The sequence below is a fragment of the Thermobia domestica genome, chromosome 10 (genome assembly GCF_964235325.1).
Source record: "Thermobia domestica chromosome 10, izTheDome1.hap1.1, whole genome shotgun sequence".
Lineage (NCBI taxonomy): Eukaryota > Metazoa > Arthropoda > Insecta > Zygentoma > Lepismatidae > Thermobia > Thermobia domestica.
In genome coordinates, this window is record NC_137463.1 from 228833340 (window position 1) to 228859091 (window position 25752).

General features: G+C 35.7%; 1 protein-coding gene across 1 annotated transcript; it reads left to right on the plus strand.

The window, feature by feature from the left end:
* On the plus strand, window positions 1-25752 carry LOC145663039 (heat shock protein 68-like). The gene is made up of 2 exons (XM_081729184.1): window positions 1-305; window positions 20584-25752. The coding sequence occupies exons 1-2, from the start codon at window positions 135-137 to the stop codon at window positions 22282-22284; spliced, it is 1872 nt and encodes a 623-aa protein (XP_081585310.1). The 5' UTR covers window positions 1-134; the 3' UTR covers window positions 22285-25752.

The window sequence follows — 25752 nt, forward strand, 5'->3', positions numbered from 1 at the left end:
TTTTCTTATTCGTATATATATAGTCAGGAGAAAAAGCAAGTTACCCGCCAGTGATACTGAAGAGCGCTCAAAATTCGAAAGTCGCACACAAGACGTTAGACAAAAGTGATCGTTTGATTCCTCTGTGAATCGCAATGAAGGCGCCGGCAGTTGGAATCGATTTGGGTACCACTTACTCATGTGTTGGAGTTTGGCAACATGGAAAAGTGGAAATTATTGCAAACGATCAAGGAAATAGAACAACACCTAGTTATGTGGCCTTTACCGACACTGAACGGCTTATTGGCGACGCTGCTAAAAGTCAAGTGAGTAATAATAAAAATTATCTTAAGAAAATATAATTCAAATAAGAGAAATAATCTCAAAAGAAAAGAGTGATTATTAATTAACTTATTTGAGTTTTACATCCCACATACAGTTTTGTAAAAAATGAAATCTTTTAGTTTAACGTCGCACGATTATGCCCTTCAGGCTAAGGGAGACGATGATTAAAGCAAGTGAATGATGGTGGAAGAATTGGTGGAATGAGAAAGTGGGGGGAAATGAATAGCCGAGAAAACCCATTAGCACGATGTTGTCCACCATAAACTTACTTGGCCGGGGAACGAACCAGGAACCCCACGCACCAGAGGTAAGCGCTCTACCACTGAACCACCGTGTCCTCACATACGGTTTTGCATATGCTTCGTAGAGTAATAGAGACTAGGGTACCACTAGGATCAAGCCCAGCGCCATGTGCATCAAACTCGAACGTTTTAACCACTCAGGAAGTTCAGAGCCTTACACGTGTTAGACGAAAAATGTTTTATGGATTCTCTGTAAATGTATTATTATTATTATTATTTTAAAAAAATTGCAGAGTATCTGTCTATAGATTAATGATTATATTAAACTTATACCAAAGAATTATCTCCCAATCTTTAAAAAATGTTACTTTATCTCAGTATGACAACAAAAGATAAATTTTAGCTTGATGGGCATAATGAAACTTTCACTATATTATTTAGAAAATATTTTATTATATTGGCCATTTTTAAAAAATTAGATCTTGATTTAAAAAAGAAAACATTTTGAATTAAAGAATTTGTGTATATTTACTTTCTGACAATGGTCCTAAGCTTCTAAGTTTACAATTGACATATAATTCATTATAATTATTATTTTACTTGCAGCCTATTGTGTGAGGTGTTATTATGCAATATTCTTTCAAGTGATGTATTTTTGCTTACGAATTGTTCACAACACTCAAAGTTCTTATTTATTTATTATTACATAAATAGTGCAAAGCAAAAATCTCTCTTCCTTCTGCTGTCCCAGTAGAAAGCAACCAGTGAAATGTGAAATCTAATTTTTGAGGGAGCATAGTGGTTCAGTGCAGTGTCGGATTTACGTATAAACTAAACAAAATATAACTTAGTGCCCCATTCGCTTGGGGGGCCCAAAAAGTTAAAGAAAAATGATTGTAGTGTAATTTCCAAATAACAAGAAAAAACAAATAAGATAAAACACACAACAATGGTGTTTTGCATTGTTATGTACTTGGGCTTTATGAAGCAAGTAATAGGGCTCTGATTTCTCACCTCCACTTATAATGAAGCCCCTGTTATCTAGCCCCGCTTATAATAGAGTCACTGTTTCCTAGCCCTGTTTGTTATGGATCCGTGTTTCCATTTAGATATTCATTAGGACCATAAATATATTCAAACCTAAAAAATGGCGACATTTTTTCGCTGAAAAAGAAAGCTTGATGTTTAAAGGCCCTCTCAAGTTTGACGTATAAAGGGCCCCTTTCAATAGCTTAGGACCCCATCAAACCTAAATTCGGCACTTGCTCAGTAGTATTGGGCTCACCTTTGGCGTGACAGATCCCTACTTCGATCCCAGGCCATGTGGACATTATCATGTCCGTAGGATCTCTCCTTTCCTCCTACATTCTCATTCCTCTATTCTTTATTTTCATTTGCTTTCATCAATCGTCCTACAGCTTACTGGACATAACCATGGAACGTAAAACAAGAAAATTTCCCCTAATATTCGAATAATAAATTTGGATTAATATAGAGTACACACAAGAAAAGAAAAGAAAGAAAAAGAAAAAAAGATTTGAAATGTTTATTTACATTCAGCCTTCGGCATTTAACAAGATGAAATTACAAAATTTCTACATTGAAAAACTTACCTGTTCAGTTACGCTTATTATAGAGAAAAGTAAGTAGTTTTTTTTTTTTTTTTTTTTTAACTTGTTGAAAGAAACTATTTTTACCTTCATTCACTTTCCTGTGTCGAAAAACTTGGCATCATTTCACAAGTGAACGTTAGTCAACACATGTTATGCAAGGATGTCTATTGAAACTATGACAACTGCGGAAGCCAGGATTTATAAGAACATCATAGCCTATAATATGTCCCAAAATGAGGATATAGGCTACGACAAAATTCATAGAATGAATTGAAATTTCAAACTTTATATCCCGCTGTAATACCATGTACAATGGCGGATCTAGCCCGGGGGGCCTAGCCCCCCACCCCGTTCTTTTGAATGACAAACATAATTTAAGCTATTATTTATATATTTTTGGAAGCTTATAGTAAACTATTGATATACGGTACCTATCATAGTCTGGTTCTGCCTGCCCCCCCCCCCAGTTTTTACCTTCTAGATTCGCCACTGACCCTGTAGGCTAAAGGAGAAAATGATCAATACATACGAATGATTATGAAAAAAAAATAGTGGAGTGAGGATGAGGGAGCAAACGGAAGAGCACCAAGAAAAGCCACACAAACTCACATTACCTGGAAAAAATTCATATTATTAATTTTACACAAATATTCTCCTTCTTGCCTTAGTGGCAAGCACATGTACGCACGAGATCTCGAGTTCGAGAACTGTTGTAAAAGCATCGTTACGCATTACAGTGGTTTATTTCTCCATTGTAAACAGCAGATCTTGCCTAATATTCAGCCTCGCTGCTGACAAAGGCCTTACATAGAAATCAGTAATATTAATATAAATATTCAGAAATGGAGAGTGCATGGTAATTATAAAATATTTAGTTTAACGTCCCACGATTATGTACCGAGACGGTGATGTTGAGAAATGTATGAAACAAAGAAAGTAGAAGGAAACGGGAGAATCCCGAGAAAACCCACGTACACGATGTTTGTCCACCACAAAACTCACTTAGCATGACCTGGGATCGAAGCAGAGATCCCACGCACCGGAGGTGAACACTCTACCACTGAGCCATTGCACCCTTACGATAATTATGAATTCATAGGGTAATTTGATTCTTTATGCAGTACAGAATCGGAAGCGTATAAACTATAATGAAAATATGGTAATTTAAAAATAAACGCCTTGCACCATATTTTTTAAAATTAAGAGCATGTAGTAGAAAATAATTACGCTGGTAACGTGGTCCTGTAGTCCTCACCCTTGGAAGCGGGATGAGTGACTTATACTGTAAAGATTAATCTTGCATGATGGTCTGTGATTTAAGTCACAGTTGTGATTCAGAATCCACGTTAATAAGGGCCCCGTCCTTCATAACCTTGGTGTTGGATAATAATGCAAAATACAAATACCCAAAACTCCAAAGAAAATTAAAAAAAACTTTTTATGTCCTTAAGTAACTCTTCCGTAAGCTCCTTTAATCTTTTTTCTTAAATGACTGCTATCAATGTATTTGTCTGTCTGCCCAGTTCTTCTTTATGACGGACATATTATAGGTAACTTATTAACAGTTTGATTTCCAGCATGCAACAGCAGACTAGTGCAAGTATTTTCTTTAAATATGGTCCATTTTTAAGAGAAAGGCTAAGATAATGAAACTTTATGACAATACTTTCCGAGTACTTGAAACATAACTAGCTGAACTTGCGCTGTCTACACAGCACATCGTTCTGTTATGGCCATAAATCTCTTTCCCACTGTGCATGTCTCCTTACACAAGTAAAGGACAGGAAACTCACAAAGGAAATTGCTATATACAAACATAGCATTTAATGTATAGATGTTGGAGTGATTTGTAGCAAATTTTTAGAAGTGACATGATATCAAGTAGAAATATTTTTTTCTAATAAATCCATATCCGTTTGAAAACGCCACATTGCGGTTCTTGAGGCTTTTGTAGTTGCCAGTATGCAGTAGGTTTTGCCCGGTTTTGCCATTCAGATTTAAGAAAAGCGCCTGCAATGTCCGTCAACCCGCTGTACGTAACTCTTCTACTGGTTGCCTAACAAAGATATTAATCTTGATCTCCCTAGCTACAATATTAATCTTATGGGCTCAAAACGGTTCCTAAAATTTGAATAGATTATAGCACGATCTTTGAAAATTTGTTAAACGATGATTACAGACGTCTTTCAGGCTCCGTTTTTGTGAAATAGAAATATAATCCATATTAGCTGAGAAAATTATTTTAAAAAATCGAAAAAAAATCGCAATGCCAAAACAGTAGGTGGAGCGAGCGCCCCCACTTGCCCCCACGTGCGCACGCCTAAGGTCTTCAGTGATATCAGGAGAGACTGCAGTGATAAGGCAAATGGAAGGCAATGGTTGTCAGACATAAGAGACATTTCCGACTAGGCCAAAGTAATTATTTTCTAAATGTCCGTATAGGTGCAATTGAACAGGAAAATCCAATGTGTTGGCATTCGCCATACAGGACCTGTATTTTGATAAGAGGGCAATAAGAGACTTCAGGCTCGCTTCTAGTCTTTGTTTACAGAACTATGAGTAGTGCGACATTCATCTGTGACGTCGGTAATTTTGTCTTCTGGCTTTGTTCTGACCACAATGTAGGATCTAATTTTTCAGCACAATAACGCACGTTCCATTCCTTGCGAGTGATCTGTGTATTCTTCACTGTACACCTTCTCCCTGGCCTGATGGGTCTCCTGACTGAAGCACTGTCCATTATGTGTGGAATATGGTGGGATGGTGCCTGACATGGCTCCGTTAACGACCAATTCTCAGCCACGACAAGATGTACAGTGAGTATGGGATATTCTAGAAATATATTGAGGATCTGTACGACATGTATCTACACGAGCAGTAGCTTAGCGGTTGCTAGCATCGTTCAATTGGTCCACAGAGTCTCAAGTTCCATTCCTGGTGGGAGGGCCTTGAAATTTGAGCAAATTACGGTGGTTTAGATTCCAGCTTAAACTGGAAATCCACATCTCATTATCCTTGGTGTTGAAAAGAGACGCTAAACTCCAAGAAACAACGAACAGCAGCTTGTGTGGTCGCACGGGGTGATTAGATGTGCTATTAACCTGAGTACTATGATTTCGTATACCCTGTATAACATATTCGAGATGTCCCAGTGCTATCATGTTGGGATCATTACCAGCTACCATAACTTATTCCTGTGTACGAACTTTGGACTAGATCAGGGTTTCTCAACCTGGGAGTCGCGACCCCTAGGGGGTTGCGAGAGGGTATCATGGGGTCGCAAAGATAAGTGAAAGAGATAAATATAATTAGAATCTAATATCGGAAATATTTCAAATTATGGTGTTTGGGGTCCCGGGTTCGATCCCAGCCCCCGCCAAGTGAACTTTGTGGTGGACAAACACCGTGTGCGTGGGTTTTCTCGGGGTTCTCCCGTTTCCTCCCACTTTCTTCATTCCACCGTTTCATTCATTACTCATCATCACCGTCTCCTTTAGCCTAACCGGCATAATCGTGGGACGTAAAACTTAAAGATTTCATTTCATTTCATTTGCACATTATCAAGTCATTTAAAATACTCAATAACTTTTAACAATCATCCATTTTTTCTATCCAATATTAGAAATCACTTTGTTTTTTATCATGAGACCCAAACTTAAGGAAGTTATGAACTTTTAAAATTTTCAAACTGTATGAAATTGAAACAGTATGACGGCCTCCATTTTGAAACAGTATGACGGATCGGATTCTTATCGGATCGGATTTGTAATATAAATGAACTGACCAAATTTGGTTTTAATCCATTCACTTTTAGGGAAGTTACTGTATCCACTATATACAAGAAATGGATTCTACTATTACAGAAGTGGATGGATATCGTGAGATCTCCGCAATAGGTATATTAAAAATCCCACACAAACTTATTACAAACCAGAAATTATAAGGGGGTCGCTGGCAAGAGGATGTGATAAAATGGGGGTCGAGATAGGAATTAGATTGAGAACCACTGGACTAGATCCATGGATTCCTACTGGATGTTTTTAAACGCGTTTCCACCACTATATTTATCGATTTCAAGATTCTCAACATTTTAAACAAATATCAATTGCTTCTGAAATAATGAATGGGGGTGAAAAATTAGTTGGGAGTATGTATAGAATATTCCAGACAATACTATTTTCACCTCATTCATTGTTTCGGAAACAACTACATTTTGTTTAAAACGTTGAGAATTTTGATATTAATGGAAACATGGAAATGTGTTAAATTTGACTCTACACACTCATCGTCGTACGCGAGCCGACATGCTACTTGAAGATTTTAAATGAATAATATGGCATGCTTTTAATGGGTGTCATTACTCTCGCTTTATAAAACGACTAATTTCTTGCAAAGTTCTGCAATACTTTGTGAAAAATCATGCATTAAAATATTTAAGGATTGTAATTACCTTCTAATACGAGCTTAGAAGTTTCACATCATTTATTTTAGAAATAATCCATGTTTGTGAATAATTATTTTTTTCTATTTTTTTAAAGAGAAACACAGACAAGAGAGCTGTAAATTTGTTAAACTTAACACTAGATTCTGCCCTAGAAGGAATGCTGCTGTGAGCTCATATAAAATTACGATAATTTATACCCTTAAAAGTTTTGAAGCATGGTATCTCAGCAAGCGCTCCCTCGATTCAGAGAAAGAAATTATTTCAAACAGATGAGAACAATACACAATGAACGATATTTAACATGATCATCTAAAATTTGGAAGTAAGACATCATCCTGTCCAGTGGAGAACTCTCTCCTAGCTATATAGTTATATATAGCTATAGCGTTAGACCTGGGTTCAATTCTCGGAGGAAACTGATATTATTGCGATCCCACGTTGAGATTTCACATAGCCTCGCTGGAACGTTAAACACAAATCCATCTATCTTTCTATTGGAGAATCTTTAGGGTTGAATTAAACAGTTTTGTAATGTTTTGAAATGATATTTATGGTTTTACGTCCCGCGATTATGCCCTTTAGGCTAAAGGAGACGGGTTATTAAAGAAAATAAATGATTATGAAGTAATTTATGGAATGAGAATGTGCGAGGAAAGATATTTACGGATACATTCTCTACCATAAAATTACATGGCCTCGGGTTGAACTATGGGCCCCTTGTATTAGAGATGTGTGCTCTACCACTGAGCCACAATGCCCTTGTTCATGAATCCAGTTGCTTTGGAAATAATGGGCTGCTTTAGCATGGAAATTCCGGATTTAATTTTCGACGGAATCTCATACAGTTCTGGTCTCACGTTAACGTCTATGTTCACGTCTCATATAACATCGCTGTTGAAAGGGAGGCTAAACTCAAAGTCAAAGCAAATAATGACCTGGAAAAGTTTATACGAACATCTTCGTGAGTGGGTAATTGGTGAGTTAAATATTCAATCAATCTAGGAGTATTAATGCGAATTTCATAATATGAACATTTGCATTAGGGAGAAAATTTCAGGAGGCACAGGGAGTCCGTGGTAGAGCGCTTACCTCTGGTGTGTGAGGTCGCTGGTTCGATATCTGGCCAAGTAAGTTTGTGGTGGACAGCATCGTTTCCGTGTGTTTTCTCGGGGTACTCCAGTTTCCTCCCACTTTTCATTCCACCAATTATTCCATCATCATTCACTTGCTCATTTCATCATCGTCTCCTTTAGCCAAAAGGGCATGATCGTTGGTCGTTAAACTGAAAGATTTCATTTCATTTCATAGAAACTTTCATTATTTAATTGAATTTTATAAATCCACAACAAAATGACACTTCTCTGTTGGTAATTGAACCACAACAATGAGTTCAATTAATCACTTAATAGCACTATATTATTATTATTATTATTATTATTATTATTATTATTATTATTATTATTATTATTATTATTATTATTATTATTGAAAACCGTCCCCTAACTAATTCCTTCAAACAATTTATTGAGAACACTAAAACAGCTAAATAACAGTCACCAGTGGGACATGAATATTATAATGTATTTACTGTATACTGCATAGAATTGCCATAAAAGCTGTGAAATGAAATGAAATGAAATCTTTAAGTTTTACATCCCACGGTTATGACGGCTATGCTAAAGGAGACGATGATGATGAGAAATTAATACAATGGTGGAATGAAGAAAGTGGGAGGAAACGAAAGAACCCCGAGAAACCCACGTACACGGTGTTTGTCCATCAGAAATTTCACTTGGCGTGAAATGGGATCGAATCAAGAACCCCGTGCACCAGAGGTGTACGCTGTACCACTGAGCCACCGCGGCCCCAAAAGCTGTGAGTAATCTAAATTTGTGTAACCTCTTTGTAGTGGACACTTCTGATATACGTATGAACAAATATAGCTCCTATAATAGTAAAGTAGATATAGGCTAACATTGAAATGTCGTATTCAGTGTTCAAATTGCTGTGGGAATGAGAGGAACATTTCATTTTGAAACGAATAAAAGAATCGCTTGAATAGGGAGGTACACAAAATATACTTGAATGATAATTTTCTTCCTAAGTAGCCAATCATCTCTCTAAAAAGGCAATTAATTCGCTTACTGAGTCTATCAAAAGTACCGGTAAAAGTAAGCTCTACAAAAAACATAATGTTATTATTAAATACTGAAAGTATAGACGGAATTAACCAACCGTGATGATTTATAAATTTCTTGGGGGGGGGGGGAAGAAGAGTCTATAGTAGTTGTCTGCTGTGTAATGCGGACACTAGTTTCTGATCGGAATTTGCTCGTTACTGCTGGATCAGTGGAGAGAACAATTGAACATTTATTTTCGAATTGCAGAAAGTATTTTCTGTGCTAAATACATACAATTCGAAAATAATTCCTGTCCGTTATGAGGAGGTTAACTACTAAATGGTTGGGGCTAAAAGAAAAAAAAAAAATGTGGGTGTCCGTATCTGACTATGAGAATCTCGTAAAACGGAGGGTTCTATACATGAATTTTTACCGGAAAAAATAATAATAATAATAATAATAATAAAAAAACAGTAACTGTGTATGAGAGGTGTCCGTTAAGGAAGGTTTCAATGTACTTGATGTACAGCGATCTGGCAAAGCAACCACATTGCCTTAGTTTGGTTTGGACGTCTGTTGTAGCCTCGTTATGTAAAGCAAAACTCATTTGCTATTTGTAGAGATTTATTTCTGACGAAGAGGCAGAATTAACGACAAAGGAAATATTCTGTAGGGCTATATGGAGAATGGGGAACAAGGTTACAAGAAGTGTGATATTCATATGCTGCTTTTCTGTCTGCAACCACATAACCAGCGCAATTGCTCTTGATGCTGGTTTCGATTCCTGATGAGGTCATACAACTTTTGGCAAGTGAGAATCCACTTGAACTAAAAGGCATGAACTGCGGTTTAGAAAGCCGCAAAATAACGACGTTAGGACCTAATTCACTGACAACGCACTACCATGAAATGAAATTATATTTTTTTTCAGTTTAACGTCCTACGATTGTGCTCTTTAGGCTAATTGAGAAGGATGAATAATGAAAGTGAATGGTTGTAGAAGTAAATTTCGTGCTCTGCCACCGGGAATTGAACCTGGGACCATATGCACCGAAAGCATATTTGCTAGCCACTAGACTAGCACGAAGGGCTAAATGTATTATCAGTTTTAGTCATAGTCGTTCATAAGCCATCTCCCAAGCCATATTCATTCATAGGCTGGTAGTACCAGAGATGTATTTAATAATATTGATTTTACACCATGAGTGATATCAATAAAACGGAGAAGTTACCCATTATTCCAAATTTTGTAGTAGTTACTCGTATTGGTATCAATAAAAAGAGAACTGAGCACTCTCGTCTCGGCTGACCTCGGCATGTATTTGCACACAAGCTTTAGAAGATACTGAACTGTAGCAAAACGTGATACGCATGTACAGAAAATATGTCACATTCCTTAATTGAAGAATCCTGTACCGTTGTAATATATAATATTAAGCTTGTAAGGATAAAAATCTACGGTTATTAAAGGTAGAACCAAATAAGGATTATTTGAAATGATGGAAATGAGGATTATTTGAATGGAAATAGTTTACACTGGGAAACAACATGGATGATGAAAATCAATGTAGAAAAATCGAAAGTCATGAGAATATCTCGTCGAAACGCGCCCTTACGGGTCCGGGTCAGAATAGAATAAGAAGAATGGAAAATATAAATATCTGAAAAGTATTTTGACGAGAGATGCTTACTGCATCAAAGAGATAAGATCGAGAATTACCGTAGCCAAAGAGGAATTCTACAAGAATAGATCACCCTTAACTCGCAGACTTAATACTGGGCTAAGAAAGCTGGTCAAGTGCTATATATGCAGTATTGGACTTAATGGTTCAGAGACTTGGACATTACGGAAGTCAAAGAAGAAATATTTAGAGCTTCCAAATGTGCTGTTGAAGAAAGATGGAGAAGATGAAATGAACAGAGAGAGAGAGTTTACAAAAAAAAAAAAAAGTAGTTTTAAAACGAATAGGAGAGAAAAGGACGATTTTAGCCATCTTTCGTAGGGAGGATATTGAGTTGGACCAGGCCAGTATCCAGGGGGGTCTAGGGAACCGCCCCCTAAATTTTTATTGCCCTCCTCTAAAATTTCCACAATAGGCTTGCAAATGAACTATAATATGGGATGAACTATAATATTTTTGGATCGGACCCCCCTAACTTTCACCGCACTCCTACATTTTTGAGCTGGCTACGGGCCTGAGTTGGATGCATCTTACGAAGAAATTGTCTGCTTCATATCGCCATAAAAGGAAAGATGGAAGGAAAGCGAGGAATAGGAAGAAGAGCACAACTGATCGATGATTTAAAAAATAGAAATAGAACCACTAAAATTATCAGTTAAACCGGACTTACCTTTTTTCTAAAAAAAAAAAAAAAGTTTACGTATTAGTCTATCATACGAGAAATGGATTGTTGCTGGTTCCAATTTCTGACATCAAAGTCAAATCGAAGGCCAAATATTTTAAAACTAAATTCAAATTTCGAGTTTGCACTTCTACTCCTCGCTAATGCTGCACTCTCCACGATTTTTTTTTTCAAATATCGATTCCGTGACGGAGCTCAGGAAGTCAACACTTACAATTGCTTTACTGTTAGGCTACAGCTGAGTTGATTCACTATATGCTACGTTATCAAACAAAGTATAAACATTACATTGAAGTTCTCCGGACAGCATTATTGGTGTGGACATCAAAGTGTAAAGCGAAAAGAAAGACGGAAAACTAAAGGGTTAACTTTAAAAAGCCCGCTCCACTTGAAGTGTTTATACAGACACGGACAATGACACGGAGAATAAGTCGTATTAGTAAATGCTGAAACAAATCTTCAATTATGCGCTTACCTTCACAAACGAGTCTGCTCACTACGGACGCATTCCCAAGATGTACGTACACTAGCCAAGAGAGAATATATAACTCAGATTTTAAGTACAGTTTCCAAAGTTTATTTCTGTAAACTGTAAAAGACAGTGATGTTCACGCAATAATAGTTCGCTTAAGTTCTATTAAGTCTGCTTTTACGGTTCTATTAAGTCTACTTTATTGAATATTATGAATATTATGCGAGCTTGCAAACTAAAATGAAATATAAGAAAAATTAAAACAAAATTATATTCGACACAAATGTAGAGGATGAATATGACACGTCCGACCTTCGCAAAGTATGGTGGAAGAAGCAATTTGTTTAGTTCTTCTTCGCCAACCGCTAAGAACATTTATAATCCATATGTGATTTTATTGTGCGCAATTAGTACATTAATATTCACGAACATCGATGAACTCAACGATACGAGGATATGGTTGCAAGTAACAACTGTAGTCATAATAATATAATTCAACTAAGCAATGGCGAAAATAATGGGGAAATTAGAAATGGCCAAAACTGAATCGTTTACATCGCTCATTTCGAAATACGCCTAGCAGATTAAACTTACAAGAAATGACAAAAATCAGGGAAATTTGGCGTTGTACTAAGCATGGTTAGGGGGGAAAGCGAGCATCCCCGGTGGGGATACTTCAGTTGATTACTTTGGGGAGGGGGCAAAATGTGATTGAGGGGAAAAATCCCTCTCATTCCTCCCGGTAATTCGCACCCTGTATGTTATCATTACTTTTTATCCAGCTCTTGTACTATAGTAATCAATAGGCATGTCTAAACATTTAAAACAAACAAACAAAAAAAAAAAAAAAAAAAAAGAAAGAAAAAAAAGAAAAAGAAAAAAGAAAGAAAGAAAGAAAGAAAAGAAAAACTAACGAAGTAAGTTAGAGGAAGGTAAAAATGTGCCACTGACTGTGGTGTTACTTATCCAGATGTTTTTTAAAAAAGATAGTATGCGTAGAAACAAAAGACTCCGTTCTTAGTTGAATAATCAATTTTTGATTCGTAAAGTTAAATCTGTGTGTGTATTACAAACAGGGCCGCCCACAGGGGGGATGTATGGCGCAAACTGCGCCATTGAGAAACATTTTGGGGGGGATTTTACTCTACTTTCGAACTAGCAATTTTACTGTCGGAATAGCATTAAAACACGATTTTTAGAAGCTAATTTTCAAAAATTTTCCGGGGTGAACCCCCGTACCCCCTGCTTCGATACTCGATGAATGAAGTACCGCGCAAGTAGCCATATGAAAGGAAAGGTTGGTTCGTTTTAAGAGAGAAGGGCCGCCTACAGGAGGGATGAATGGCGCAAGTTGTGCCATCGAGAAAAAAAGTGGGGTGAATAAAAAAAAAATTTGGGAAGAATTTTACTGTAATGTCGAATAAGTAATTTTGCTGTCGTCAGAATAACATTGGAACACGATGCGATTTTTTTTTTTTTAATCTCGAGAATGAATCCCCCTACCCCCTGCTTAGAAACTCTATGAATGAAGTACCGCGCAAGTTGCTATATGAAAGGATGGACTGGTCGGTTTATCGCTTTGTGTAGGTAATTTACCCATTTTCTGCTGGGAGCATTTATTTATTTCTTATTTATACCATGTACGACACTTATGAGCGGCCTTAAAAAGAAGTGAAATCACAAAAATGAGCGCCAAGTTCTGGTGAACAACAGCTACAAACACTCAAGGAATCACTTTCAAATTAAATTTGAAACTTGCCTATGTTGTCTGTTGAAAATTATAAAGTAGTTTGACATAATTGTGAGCTAGTGGTAACCATACAGACAACAGCCAAGTTTCAAATCTAAATTTGAAGTGAGCCAGGAGTGTTTGAAACTGTTGTCCACCAGAACTTGACGCCTATTTTTGTGATTTCAATTATTTTTAAGGCCACTCGTACTTGGCTCTTTTACAGGAATGTTTTTTGTTGGATATCACTTCTTTTTGTAGGCTAATTTCGAGGATAACATTTTCTTTTGGTATCAAACTCAATAACTTGTAACTTGCGTCTTACTTTTCATGTACAAGGGAATTATATCAATATTTTGTAGAGAAAAAAATAATACTACTAATTGTAAAAAAACAATACCTGTGCCATACACAGTGTGTAGAAGTTTTTATACCCTTCAATATCCTTATAGAACATATGTAGTATTGTACACTACCAAGACTACTAATAAAAGTAATGCCATTTTTATAATTACTACTGCCCCTACTGCTACTACAAGCATTCTATAATACTACTACAGGAAATAAAAACAACAACAAAAATAACAATTACTAGTACTATAAAAACTACTCCTACACTTGGCAATTGTTTTTAGAGGACTTGAGTTTTGAGGAGGGAAGAGATTATTAGTTTTGGGGGGGGGAGTGCGCCATCAGCTTTGGGGGGGATGGGCACCCCTGATTACAAATGATATGTAGTTAAATTTTTCAGGCAAAATGAAATCGAAAATAGTTTGTGTATACTAGGTTTTGTCTCCACGCATGACCTGCCTAAATTACTGTCTCGAAAAGAATATCTGTCTCTATTAAAAAGAGGTGTGTTTTGCGGTGGCTCAGTGGTCGAGCACTAACCTCTTGTGTGTGGTGTCCTCCATTCGATCCCAGCTCACGCCAAGTGGACTTTGTAGTATAACAGCGTGTGCGTAGGTTTTCTCGGGGGTTCTCCCGTTTCCTCCCACTTTCTTCATTCCAGCATTTCATTAATTTCTCATCACAAGTAGCAAAGTCACGTGTACACCACGAGAAAAAAGTTTGTTTATATGGCGTGATATTTTCTCCTTTAGCCCATAGGCGTAAATGTGGGACGTAAAACTAAAAGGTTTCATTTCATTTTCTTCGAATATTCTAATAATGAGTTATGGGATTTTTAACAGCTATATTTGATCTATATTTTTTCAAAAAAATCAAGCGTAGTACAACCATTCAAATATAGTGCAAAAATTTGAGTCTATAATTATAATGTTATAAACTGAACACTCAGATTTCCGGGCTACAAAAAATAACATGAAAGCAATAACACTAGTTAACAAAGGTTTTGTTACATAAAAGGAAATACCTGTTCTTAAAGGAACTTTTTGCGCTGAATTCGAATATACCCTCGGTTTTTCTCCATCACGTACGATTTTCCCGTAACAGAGTGATTTTCGGGAAAATCCCTCAAAAATTTCCCTTTTCGTTTATTTTACACCCGAAGATCTTGTCCCCTTGCATATACTAACATAGAAATTATACCTAAGTATACTTTGATTCATATTTAACAAACCCTCCAAGTTTCGTAATAATCGCTTTATTCTTTCTAGAGAAATAAATATGTTTGTATGTATACTGTGTGTATTATTTATTGCACCTTATAGTAATGCTTTCAGATCTCTTAAGTTGAGGTAAAACGTTTTGCTTTTTTACCACAAACACATATATAAAATTTAATACAATATAATTTACAAGTGTGACAATTTACAATAAACAATAATACAAATGTACCAAAAGGTCATGAAAAGACAATCAAAACTATCACAATATATGAAACTTCCATTGGGTTACAAAAACGTACACTACTTCCTTCTTTTGTAAGAAATGTTGCATTCTCTAACAAGACCCCAACAATAGTCCCCCATCATTGAAGGATCCCATCGTCCCTGGTACCTTTTCTCCATTGCCATTATATCTTGGTGGAATCTTTCCCCCTGTTCGTCGCTGAGAGCATCTAGGTTAGCAGGAAAGAAGCTGAGGTGGTAGTACAAAAAGTGGATTTTAAAGACATCCTACAACCCAACTCTTTGTATTTCTATATCATGTCCTGTACGATTTCTGTGTAACTCTCAGCTTTGTTATTGCCTAGAAAGTTGCGCACAACACACTTAAATGCTGTCCAGGCAGCTAGCTCAGCACTGTTTAACTTGCTGTCAAAGCTATCATCAAGCATTAATTTCCTAATTTGGGGACCAATAAACACTCCCGCTGAAATCTTAGCATCACTCAGGTTAGGGAACTTATCTCGCAAATACTTGAAACCTTCACCAGATGTGTCCATGGCTTTGACAAAGTTTTTCATAAGTCTTAACTTGATATGAAGTGGCGGTAGTAATATCTTATTAGGATCTACCAAAGGAGCGTATTTGACGTTGCATTCTCCAGGTACGTAATTCACTCTAGGTTCCCATTCCTTCACTTCATAATGTTTGTCATCAGCTCGGCTATCCCATAAACATAAAAAACATTGGTACTTCGTGTAACCGCACTGCAGTCCTAATAAAATACCAACTACCTTGAGATCACAACATATTTGCCAACAATGGTCCTTGTAATTTATAAGATTTAGCAAAGTTGACATGGTGTCATAGGATTCCTTAATCTTAACTGATTGCGCAAGTGGTATAGAAGTTTTTTATTTCCATTATGTAAAAGGACAGCTTTAAGGCTGACCTTTGACGCGTCGATAAATAACCTCCATTCTTCTGGAACGTAAGGAATTGTATATATATGTATTAAGATATACATATACTGTACGTTTAAAAAAAATATACGTTGGAAGTACATTCTATTTTTATACACGTTTCTAATTTACAGAGAGCAATACAAGTGTGTTGTTGACTATTGTAAATATTCATTTTTATGTCTGTGTTTGCAGTAATAAAGCAAATAGTTTTTACCCCAACTCAGGAGATATGAAAACATTACTATCAGGTGCAATAAACAGTGCACACAGTTTACTGTACGTTTAAAAAAAATATACGTTGGAAGTACATTCTATTTTTATACACGTTTCTAATTTACAGAGAGCAATACAAGTGTGTTGTTGACTATTGTAAATATTCATTTTTATGTCTGTGTTTGCAGTAATAAAGCAAATAGTTTTTACCCCAACTCAGGAGATATGAAAACATTACTCTCAGGTGCAATAAACAGTGCACACAGTATACATACAAATATATTTATTTCCCTAGAAAGAACAAAGCGATTTTTACGAAACTTTTAGGGTTTATTAAATATAAATCAAGGTATACTTAGGTATAATTTCTATGTTACTATATGTAAGGGGACAGGAGCTAGGGGAATAAAATATCAGAAAAAGGGAAATTTTTGAGGGAATTTCCCGAAAATTCCTCTGTTAGGGAAAACTGTACGTGATGGAGAGAAACCGAGTGCATATTCGAATTCAGCGCAAAAAGTTCCTTTAAGATCAGGTGATTTTTCTCATGTAACGAACAAAAAGTTTAAATTTGTTAACTAGTGTAATTTGTTCATTTAATAGCGTTCTGTAAGTGTTGTCTGCATTAATGTCTAAATATTTCACTGTTTCTCAAGTTATTATCTGAAATAACAAGTAGTACAGTCACGTGTACACCACGAGAAAAAGTTTGTTTATATGGCGTGTTATTTTCTCGATTAATATTGAAACCGGAAGTGGTATTAGATTTCTATCACTCCTGGTTTTACACGTAGTAGAAAGATGGGATATATTCTTGCGACTCTAAATTTAGTGCCGTTGAAACCGGAAGTGATTAATTTTCTGCCACTTCCGGTTTTAATAGAGACATTATAATGAGGATAGAATGTATTCTTGGGACACTTCATGGATCACACAAAACCGCTTCTTGCTATATATATTATGGTTTTCATTGTAGGGCAATCCACTCTAAAACCGGAAGTGGGTGATTTCTTCATCTTCTAGTTTGAATATGATGTTAAAAGGGAGGACGTTACCTATTCTTAGAAAACTAAATTGATTACAAGAAAAGTTTTTCTCCTATATTTTATCATTTTGGCTCTAAGTAGAGCAATATTGAAACCGGAAGTTGTAATGGATTTTATCACTTCCGGTTTTCGTGGAGAGTTAATGATTATGGAAATGATTATGTACTCTTTGGGTGCCCTATCGATTCCAAAAAGCGGCTTCTCGCTATTTCCGTTTATGCTCTTGATCAACCCGGAAATGTTTGATTTTTACCACTTCCGGTTTGAATATAGTCTCCATCAACTAACTCGATTCTCACTCTCTACATCCTGGCCAAATTTGGTGGTAACTCATCAAGCAGTTCTTGACATTTTTTGCCTCACGGACGAACGGACGGACAGGCAGACACACGGACATACTGCCAAACCAGACTTTTTAAAAAAGAAATTATAACAATGAAAGTTGTAGCATCAGCGTAGGGAGAATTCTTAAATCAATATAAGCTATCATTAAACATCCTAAGTTAAACCGTTATTCGTATGTCAAAGAAAAATCCTGACCAAATAAGTTACTGATGGACAAAAATAAAACCTTACGGTTGAACGAAGAAGTTTGAGAACAAAATGCAGAACCATTTCGTTTATTATTATAACTTTTTTTTAAAAAAATATGATTGTTTGGTGCACATAATCCAAACCGAATAATAAAACTGAATATAACTTTTAGTTATGGAGCATGAAATTCATTTTGCAAGTGGAGCATTACATACACGTTGTGTTTTTTTGTTTGTTTGTTTGTTTGTTTTAAACTGATCCTTTTCTCTCTCTCTCTCTCTCTCTCTTTCTGTTATGTTCGACAAACACCTACACAAGCATATACACATACACGTACATGCTGGGTATTGTAAGAAGCGTGGGTTTGATGTGCATTGGAAACTTTCACTAACGTGTGTGTGGGCGACAGAAATCCATTTTATATTTTTAGCTCTGATTCTGGCACTTGGCGGAAATCGTCTTACACGTAATATTCTGCTCTTTCCCAAACCACAAAAATCATTGCAGTGTAGTCATTGTAGTGTTATCCAAAGATCTTGTAAATGACTCGATAATACTATCATTTATAATAATAATAATAATAATAATAATAATAATAATAATAATAATAATAATAATAATAATAATAATAATAATAATAATAATAATGATTTCCCTAAGTAGCAAAAAAGGTAAGCGTGTTTCTTTGATGCATAAAATCGTGGGTTTGATTCCCGTAGTGACAGAACAGTTGCGACGAACACATAGTTACATTCATAGGCTGATAATATTACATCTAGGCCTACCCAGGTATTTATGGTGCACGATACCCCTAACTGCTCAACAGATTGAGAACATAAGCTGTTGCAATAACGGTTTTGATTATTTCGGAATGGATTCATGTGATGCTAAAGAGTGGAGCATCGTAAAGAATCTACTTCTCATCACCGGCCACTAGTCTGTTCACAAATAAATCCTTTCTCTGACGATACAATCATCTGTATGAATCAGGCATTTGGTTGTATCGCTTTCTGTCATAGCCAACTTATGTGGGTCTCTCGTCACACTTTATACCGTTTTCCAAGCTAGTGAAGGTGTTGCTGAATGATCTCCGTGCTGTAATTAAATGTTTTTCATCTCGGTCCTCGATCTTTGTTCATTATCGACTTCAATATCCGCTCTGAGTGCCTCTCTTTTATGACTTGTGAACTTCCTGTATATACTGTAGATTATGTACTGGTGGGATCCTTTTTTTAGTTTAACGTTCCGTGATTAAATACCAACGCTAAGGGAGACGTTCATAATCAGATATAAATAATAATGACATGAAGAAAGTGGTAGGAAAGCCCCGAGAAAATCTACCACAAACCCTACATGGCCGAAAATGGAATCGAACCAGAGAACTTACGCACTAAAGGTGAACGCTCTATCACTATGCTACCTCGGCCTCCCATAAGAGGTGAGGGGCGGTGGTAGATTCATCGTCTTTTTTAAAACTTATTGAACCATTGTTAGACTGGTTGCTCACTTACTACATCCTTCCGAATGCGTGGCATATTCTTTATTTCGTTTCGCTAGCGTTTATTCTAGTTTAAATCCACGAAGCGCAGAGAACCTTATGACACTGTTTGTGTTCTTATGTTTGATCCGTTATGTTTCCCAATTGACTATAACGACAACAACTATCAGGCTAGAAGAGAAAATGTTCACTAGCACATTACTTTCCTCCTTTCTTTTTTAAACCTGGTAATGAATGGAATAGGGAATTCATGAATTTCCACCATATGGAAGTCCGATTTTTATAACGTATCTTATAAACGCTAGACACGTTTGATACTTTAATCTGCATAACGTAAAGAATATATCCACTAAAACGCTTCTTTAAAATACTAATTACGACTGAAATTTCAGTGTGGAAGAGATGGATGTATCATTTGCTTTATTACTGTGTCTAATGTTTGTCATAAACATATTATCTGCTTTATGCCATCCAGTGGGCTATTTCTAAGCTTAAACTACAGGGTGGAAACATATTATGCTGCATACAGTGCAGAGGTGGATCTAGCCGGAGGCCTAGCCCCCCCAGTTTTTTGAGTAACAAAAATAATTGAAGCTATTGGAAAGTTTATACTAAGCTCATATAGTCTGGGTCTTGGTTGCTCCCCCCCTCAATTTTTACCTTCTAGACCCGCCACTGATACAGTGAGTCAAACATGATCAACACTATGTGTAAGCCTAGTATATAGACTACACCTCATCTGCTCACCATTGTTCTCTATACAAATTTTTATATCTTTTCTTCCAAATAGAAACTTCCCTCTGAACTAATGGTACATTTATTTCCTATTTAACAGAGAAATCGATACAATATAATATGTAAGGGTCTAACTTTAAAAATCTAGTTTTGTAATACGACCTGGAACATTTTAATCATAAATACAAGTATGTATTCTAAGTGGTAGCTTTCTGATTTAATAATTAACAGAGTTTAGTAAGCAATACCTTTGCAATACAATTTGCTATATTTATCAACAGATCTTATAAGAAATTTATGTGCAATAAGGTTTTTCAAAGGCAAAACTGGAATAGTTCACTCATATTCGGTTTCGACATTGACCACGGCACAGCTTGGTACTTCTCAAACTCGCTACTATAATTATGTCTCTAACATTACTTTTAATTGTATTTGAACTGTAATTTGAATTATTTTACTTTATTTAGTTATTTACATACTCCTTTCATACTTAGGTCGCCATGAACCCCAAAAACACTGTCTTTGACGCCAAAAGACTGATTGGGCGCCGATTCGATGATCCCAAAATACAAGATGACCTAAAACACTGGCCATTCACTGTGGTCAACGATGCTGGGAAGCCCAAGATCCAAGTAGAGTATAAAGGTGAGGTCAAGAAGTTTGCTCCTGAAGAAGTAAGTTCAATGGTGCTAACCAAAATGAAAGAAATTGCGGAAAGTTATCTAGGACAAAAGGTAAGCGATGCTGTTATCACAGTCCCAGCCTACTTCAATGATTCTCAACGGCAGGCTACAAAAGATGCTGGTACTATTGCAGGCCTTAATGTCCTTAGGATCATTAACGAACCTACTGCAGCTGCTCTTGCTTATGGCCTGGACAAGAACCTCAAAGGAGAACGAAATGTCCTTATTTTCGACCTTGGAGGCGGAACTTTTGATGTGTCTATTTTGTCCATTGACGAAGGATCCTTGTTTGAAGTCAAGTCTACTGCAGGAGACACTCACTTAGGGGGTGAAGATTTCGACAATCGATTAGTAAACCATTTTGCTGAAGAATTTAACAGAAAATTCAAGAAAGATTTGCGTGGAAATACAAGAGCCTTACGTCGATTGCGAACAGCATGTGAAAGAGCTAAGCGTACTCTCTCAAGCAGCACAGAGGCTAGCCTTGAGATTGACGCTTTACACGAAGGCATTGATTTTTACTCAAAAATAACTCGTGCTCGATTTGAAGAATTATGTATTGATTTGTTTCGATCTACATTGCAACCTGTAGAGCGCGCACTTAACGACGCAAAACTTGACAAAGGAAGCGTTCATGATGTGGTTCTTGTTGGTGGCTCTATTCGAATTCCCAAAATACAGAAAATGTTGCAAGATTTCTTCTGTGGGAAACCTTTGAATCTTTCGATCAATCCTGACGAAGCGGTTGCGTACGGTGCGGCTGTTCAAGCTGCTATCCTTAGCGGTGATCAGAGCAGTGAAATACAAGATGTATTACTTGTAGATGTTGCACCACTGTCTCTCGGCATAGAAACAGCTGGTGGAGTAATGACGAAACTTGTCGAGAGAAATTCGAGGATTCCTTGCAAACAACAGCAGACTTTTACTACATATTCTGACAACCAATCAGCAGTTACAATCCAAGTATATGAAGGTGAGCGAGCAATGACCAGGGATAACAATTTATTAGGCACCTTTAACCTGACAGGTATTCCGCCTGCACCACGAGGTGTTCCCAAAATTGAAGTAACATTTGACCTCGATGCAAATGGAATATTAAACGTATCTGCTAAAGACACAAGTACCGGGCATTCGGAGAAGATCACCATTCAGAATGACAAAGGACGGCTTTCCAAGGATGAGATCGATCGAATGCTGAAGGAAGCTGAAAAGTATAGAGAAGAGGACGAGAAACAGAAACAACGAGTTACTGCAAGAAACCAGCTGGAAACTTATTTGTTTAGTGTGAAACAAGCAGCCGAGGATGCAGGAGGGAAATTAACGGATGATGAGAAACAGAAAGTGCAAAGCAAGTGTAGTGAAGTGTTGACTTGGTTGGACAAAAACACTTTGGCTGAGAAGGAGGAATATGAAGAGAAGTTGAAAGATCTTCAAAAAGAATGTGGACCAGCCATGATGAAACTACATCAAGGATCTGGAGGTAAAGGTCCTACAGTGGAAGAAGTTGATTAAACAGAACATAATACGTACTATATGAACATGTACAATAACTGTCATAAATATTTGTTACTAGGTGAACTAGATAATTTATATGAGAGCTGTGTGTCTATTTGTTGTATTTCAAGCAAAGTATTATGGTAATTCTTATTACATTGCTTTTTCAGCGAATAATGACGTTCAGTGGCGTAGATGAAGGAGGGGTATAAGGGAAAAATAACTGCTTCTAGACCCTTTATTAAGAAGTTCTATTCTGAATTCTAGCTTATGAATAATATAAGAGGGAAAAATATCTAATTAAATGTCTCTCACTTCGTAAAAATTAAAGTTTGTTGAAAGACGTAATTTTACTATTTAATAACCAAATTTAAATAATATTAAATTTATATTAATGCAAATAAATTTGGCGAAATCAAGGAATAAATAATTAAATTTAAATGAGAAATCAGTTCATTTTAAAGAAAACAGAATATTCTTACAGTTACCTTAACCTTCGTTTGCAGTTCAGAAATGAATTCAGTGCATGTGTGTGATACTTCATTTTATGAATATCATTCGTAATCATTAATCTATGATGATATACTAGTTTTATCTATGAACAGTTTCAAATAGTACAAAAATGTCGCTTTAGATTTGTCAGACTTTTCTCTCCTTCAAAGTTACCACATAGAAAATTTATTGTGTTTCCCTTTCATGAAATTGCTATGTGTGTTGATATTTATACCAAAGTAATTATAGGTGAATACGTATGTACTCGTGGCTAAGCTTACGTACATAATCAAACTGATTAGCTGCAAAGTTGTGAACTAATCAAATAAAGACATAAATTAGTATAAGTAATCAATACAGATAGAAACATTTGAATTATGCAATATTTTTTACAATTACAGGAATTTCAAGCTGATGTACTTAAAATTGTGACAAAATTTCTCTTTCATCCATTATAAAATTTTGTGTATTCTAAAATATCAAAAAGATAACTAACATTTGACAGAACCAACTTGTAACTTTTATATGATACGATTGCTTCAAGACTTGTTAAATGTGTGATTTATAATAACTGTAATTTATAACAATATTTAATTTGGATTTTGTAGAGTACAATTTCCTTAGATAAATTCTATCTACGTTACTGAACGCATTCGTTGTGGGTGATTGAAAATACGATTGTCGAAAATTGGAACTTATTCCTTGTATATTTACTTGAAACAGAAATGTACACACTTGAAGCAAGAATATACTAATGAGCAAAAGGGAGTAAAACGATCCACTAATACTATGAGGGGTAATATTACTACTATGGTAACCGCATTATTGATTGCCAGTAAATTATTTTAGACAATGTTTTATCCAAAATAAATTCCATACGAATATGATTTTCTGGTAGAACTTTTATATTTTGTAATAGTAAACTAGTTCATATTTCTTGGGAGTTTGTTTGCTCCACAGAAATTGTTTAATGATATTAAAAGTATCTAATGCTGTATTAACTCAATAAGAATGACTTGATCACTGGAATAGCTAAAAATACACGATCAGGTAGAATTATAGCAACAAACCGTCACATTGCCAAATGTAGAAGATAATAGCTAGAAATGGTTAATTCATGATCAATCATAGTAAATAGATGTCAATAGAGCGTTGTGTTAATTTATACCTTCCTACATTTCCAGCAGCTCAGATATCAAATCATTGCTGTCAAAGTACAGCATGTTTCAAAATGATTTGAATAATAAGAAATCGTTCCATGAGGATTAAAATTGCATTGAAATACTTTCGAACACATTCTTCTTGAATTTTGATTAACACGGTCGTAGTAGTTGGAAATTCTTCCGCCAGGTGGCAGGGTGATAAGTTGCAAGATAGCTACCTGTGGTGCAGGTAACGAATTTTGTCCTACAGTTTCAGCTTAGTAGGTATGTTGTGAGCGTTCAAAGTGAGTTTTGTACAAAATTTTGTAAAGAATCACCACTATACAACTCTATTTGCAAATAGTATCAACAATTCAAGAGAACAGAGAGAATTTGCAAAGAAAAATCGTCTGGTAGGCCTTCCACGTCTAGAAGGTCATGATGACTGGACTTAATACCCTGAATTTTTTTCTGTGGGAATATCTCAAAGACGTTGTATACAAACTACCTATATTCCAAGACGTCCGTGAACTGTAAGAGCACATTACTCTGCAATGCAAAATGTTAATGAATATATGCTGAAATGAATAAAAGGAACTGGATGTATGAACGGTTACGAAAGGGGCTCACATTGACTATTTGTTTGTTATTATATTACAATCTTTTATAATTAAACTTGTACAGTTATAGTACTTTTGTGTGAAATCTTAAGTAATTTGCACAAATAAAGAAGTTATATGGCCTTGAAATCATTCGAATCATTTTGAAACACCCTATATATATGTTCTCCGAATCTTCGAGACGCAACATATTCAAAGCATTATTAAAGAAATAATCATTTTCGTATTCCGTGTTGTTCTGAAAATCTTGGGCAAGTCCTTGATTTGAAGTTTGTGATGCTTTGAAAACAAGACAAAATGCACACAACCAATCTTGTATAAAATTTTGTCTATTACTTCATAGTGAAACTAAGCAAAGAAGAAAATCTGGTTGACACTGTCCAACGCATCCTCTGTAAGCTGCAAGAAACAATAACATTATGTTCCGTAGTTCTAAGGAGAGTGTCATTGCATAGACTTTATTACAATTCCAACTGATTCGAGTGCTTTAGCGTGATAGCTCTCAGAATCGAAGATAGGATTGCAATAATGTTATTAAATTAGTAAAAAAAAAAAAAAAAAAAAAAAAGCATGATGTCAAGTGATTTTTGAGACTGTTATTTCTTCTTGAATTTATCTACTCTATTTCAAATTGTATATAGGTATTGATTTGACTTATAATGATATTATTGATAATTTTTCTCAAGTTAAAGCTTGTATGTAAGTTAAAATTAGATTAAGATAGTTGATTTTGGTTTCAAGAAATTGTTGTGCATGGTTGTGACGATTGTGGAATTTGTTTCTTTTTCACTGAAATTAATCCAAAAATATTAACAAGAAAAGCGAGAAGAATATTTAACGTATTTCAGGTTATGTAGTATTGAAAATATACTTAACTTCTCGGCAGTATAATTCAAAAATGTCTGTACTGTGCATCTGGTTTTCAGTGGGAACTACATCTTTATTAAACTTTACTATTATGCTATGTTTCTTCATGTGATTTCTGTATTTATATACATTTTAATTCAAATGGTTCAACAATATTGTTTCATGATCCTCCCAAGCCTTGCATATTTATTTATTTATTTGCGTATATATTTTAAATGATCATATTATTCTTGTAACACTTCGTTTAAATACATGATTTTGTCTACTTCGCATTTATTTATTTGTCTAGTACTGTAACATAATCTTCCAATAACTTAGGCATTGTCATAATGATTTCTTGACATCATATTAAAATTGAGGTTTAA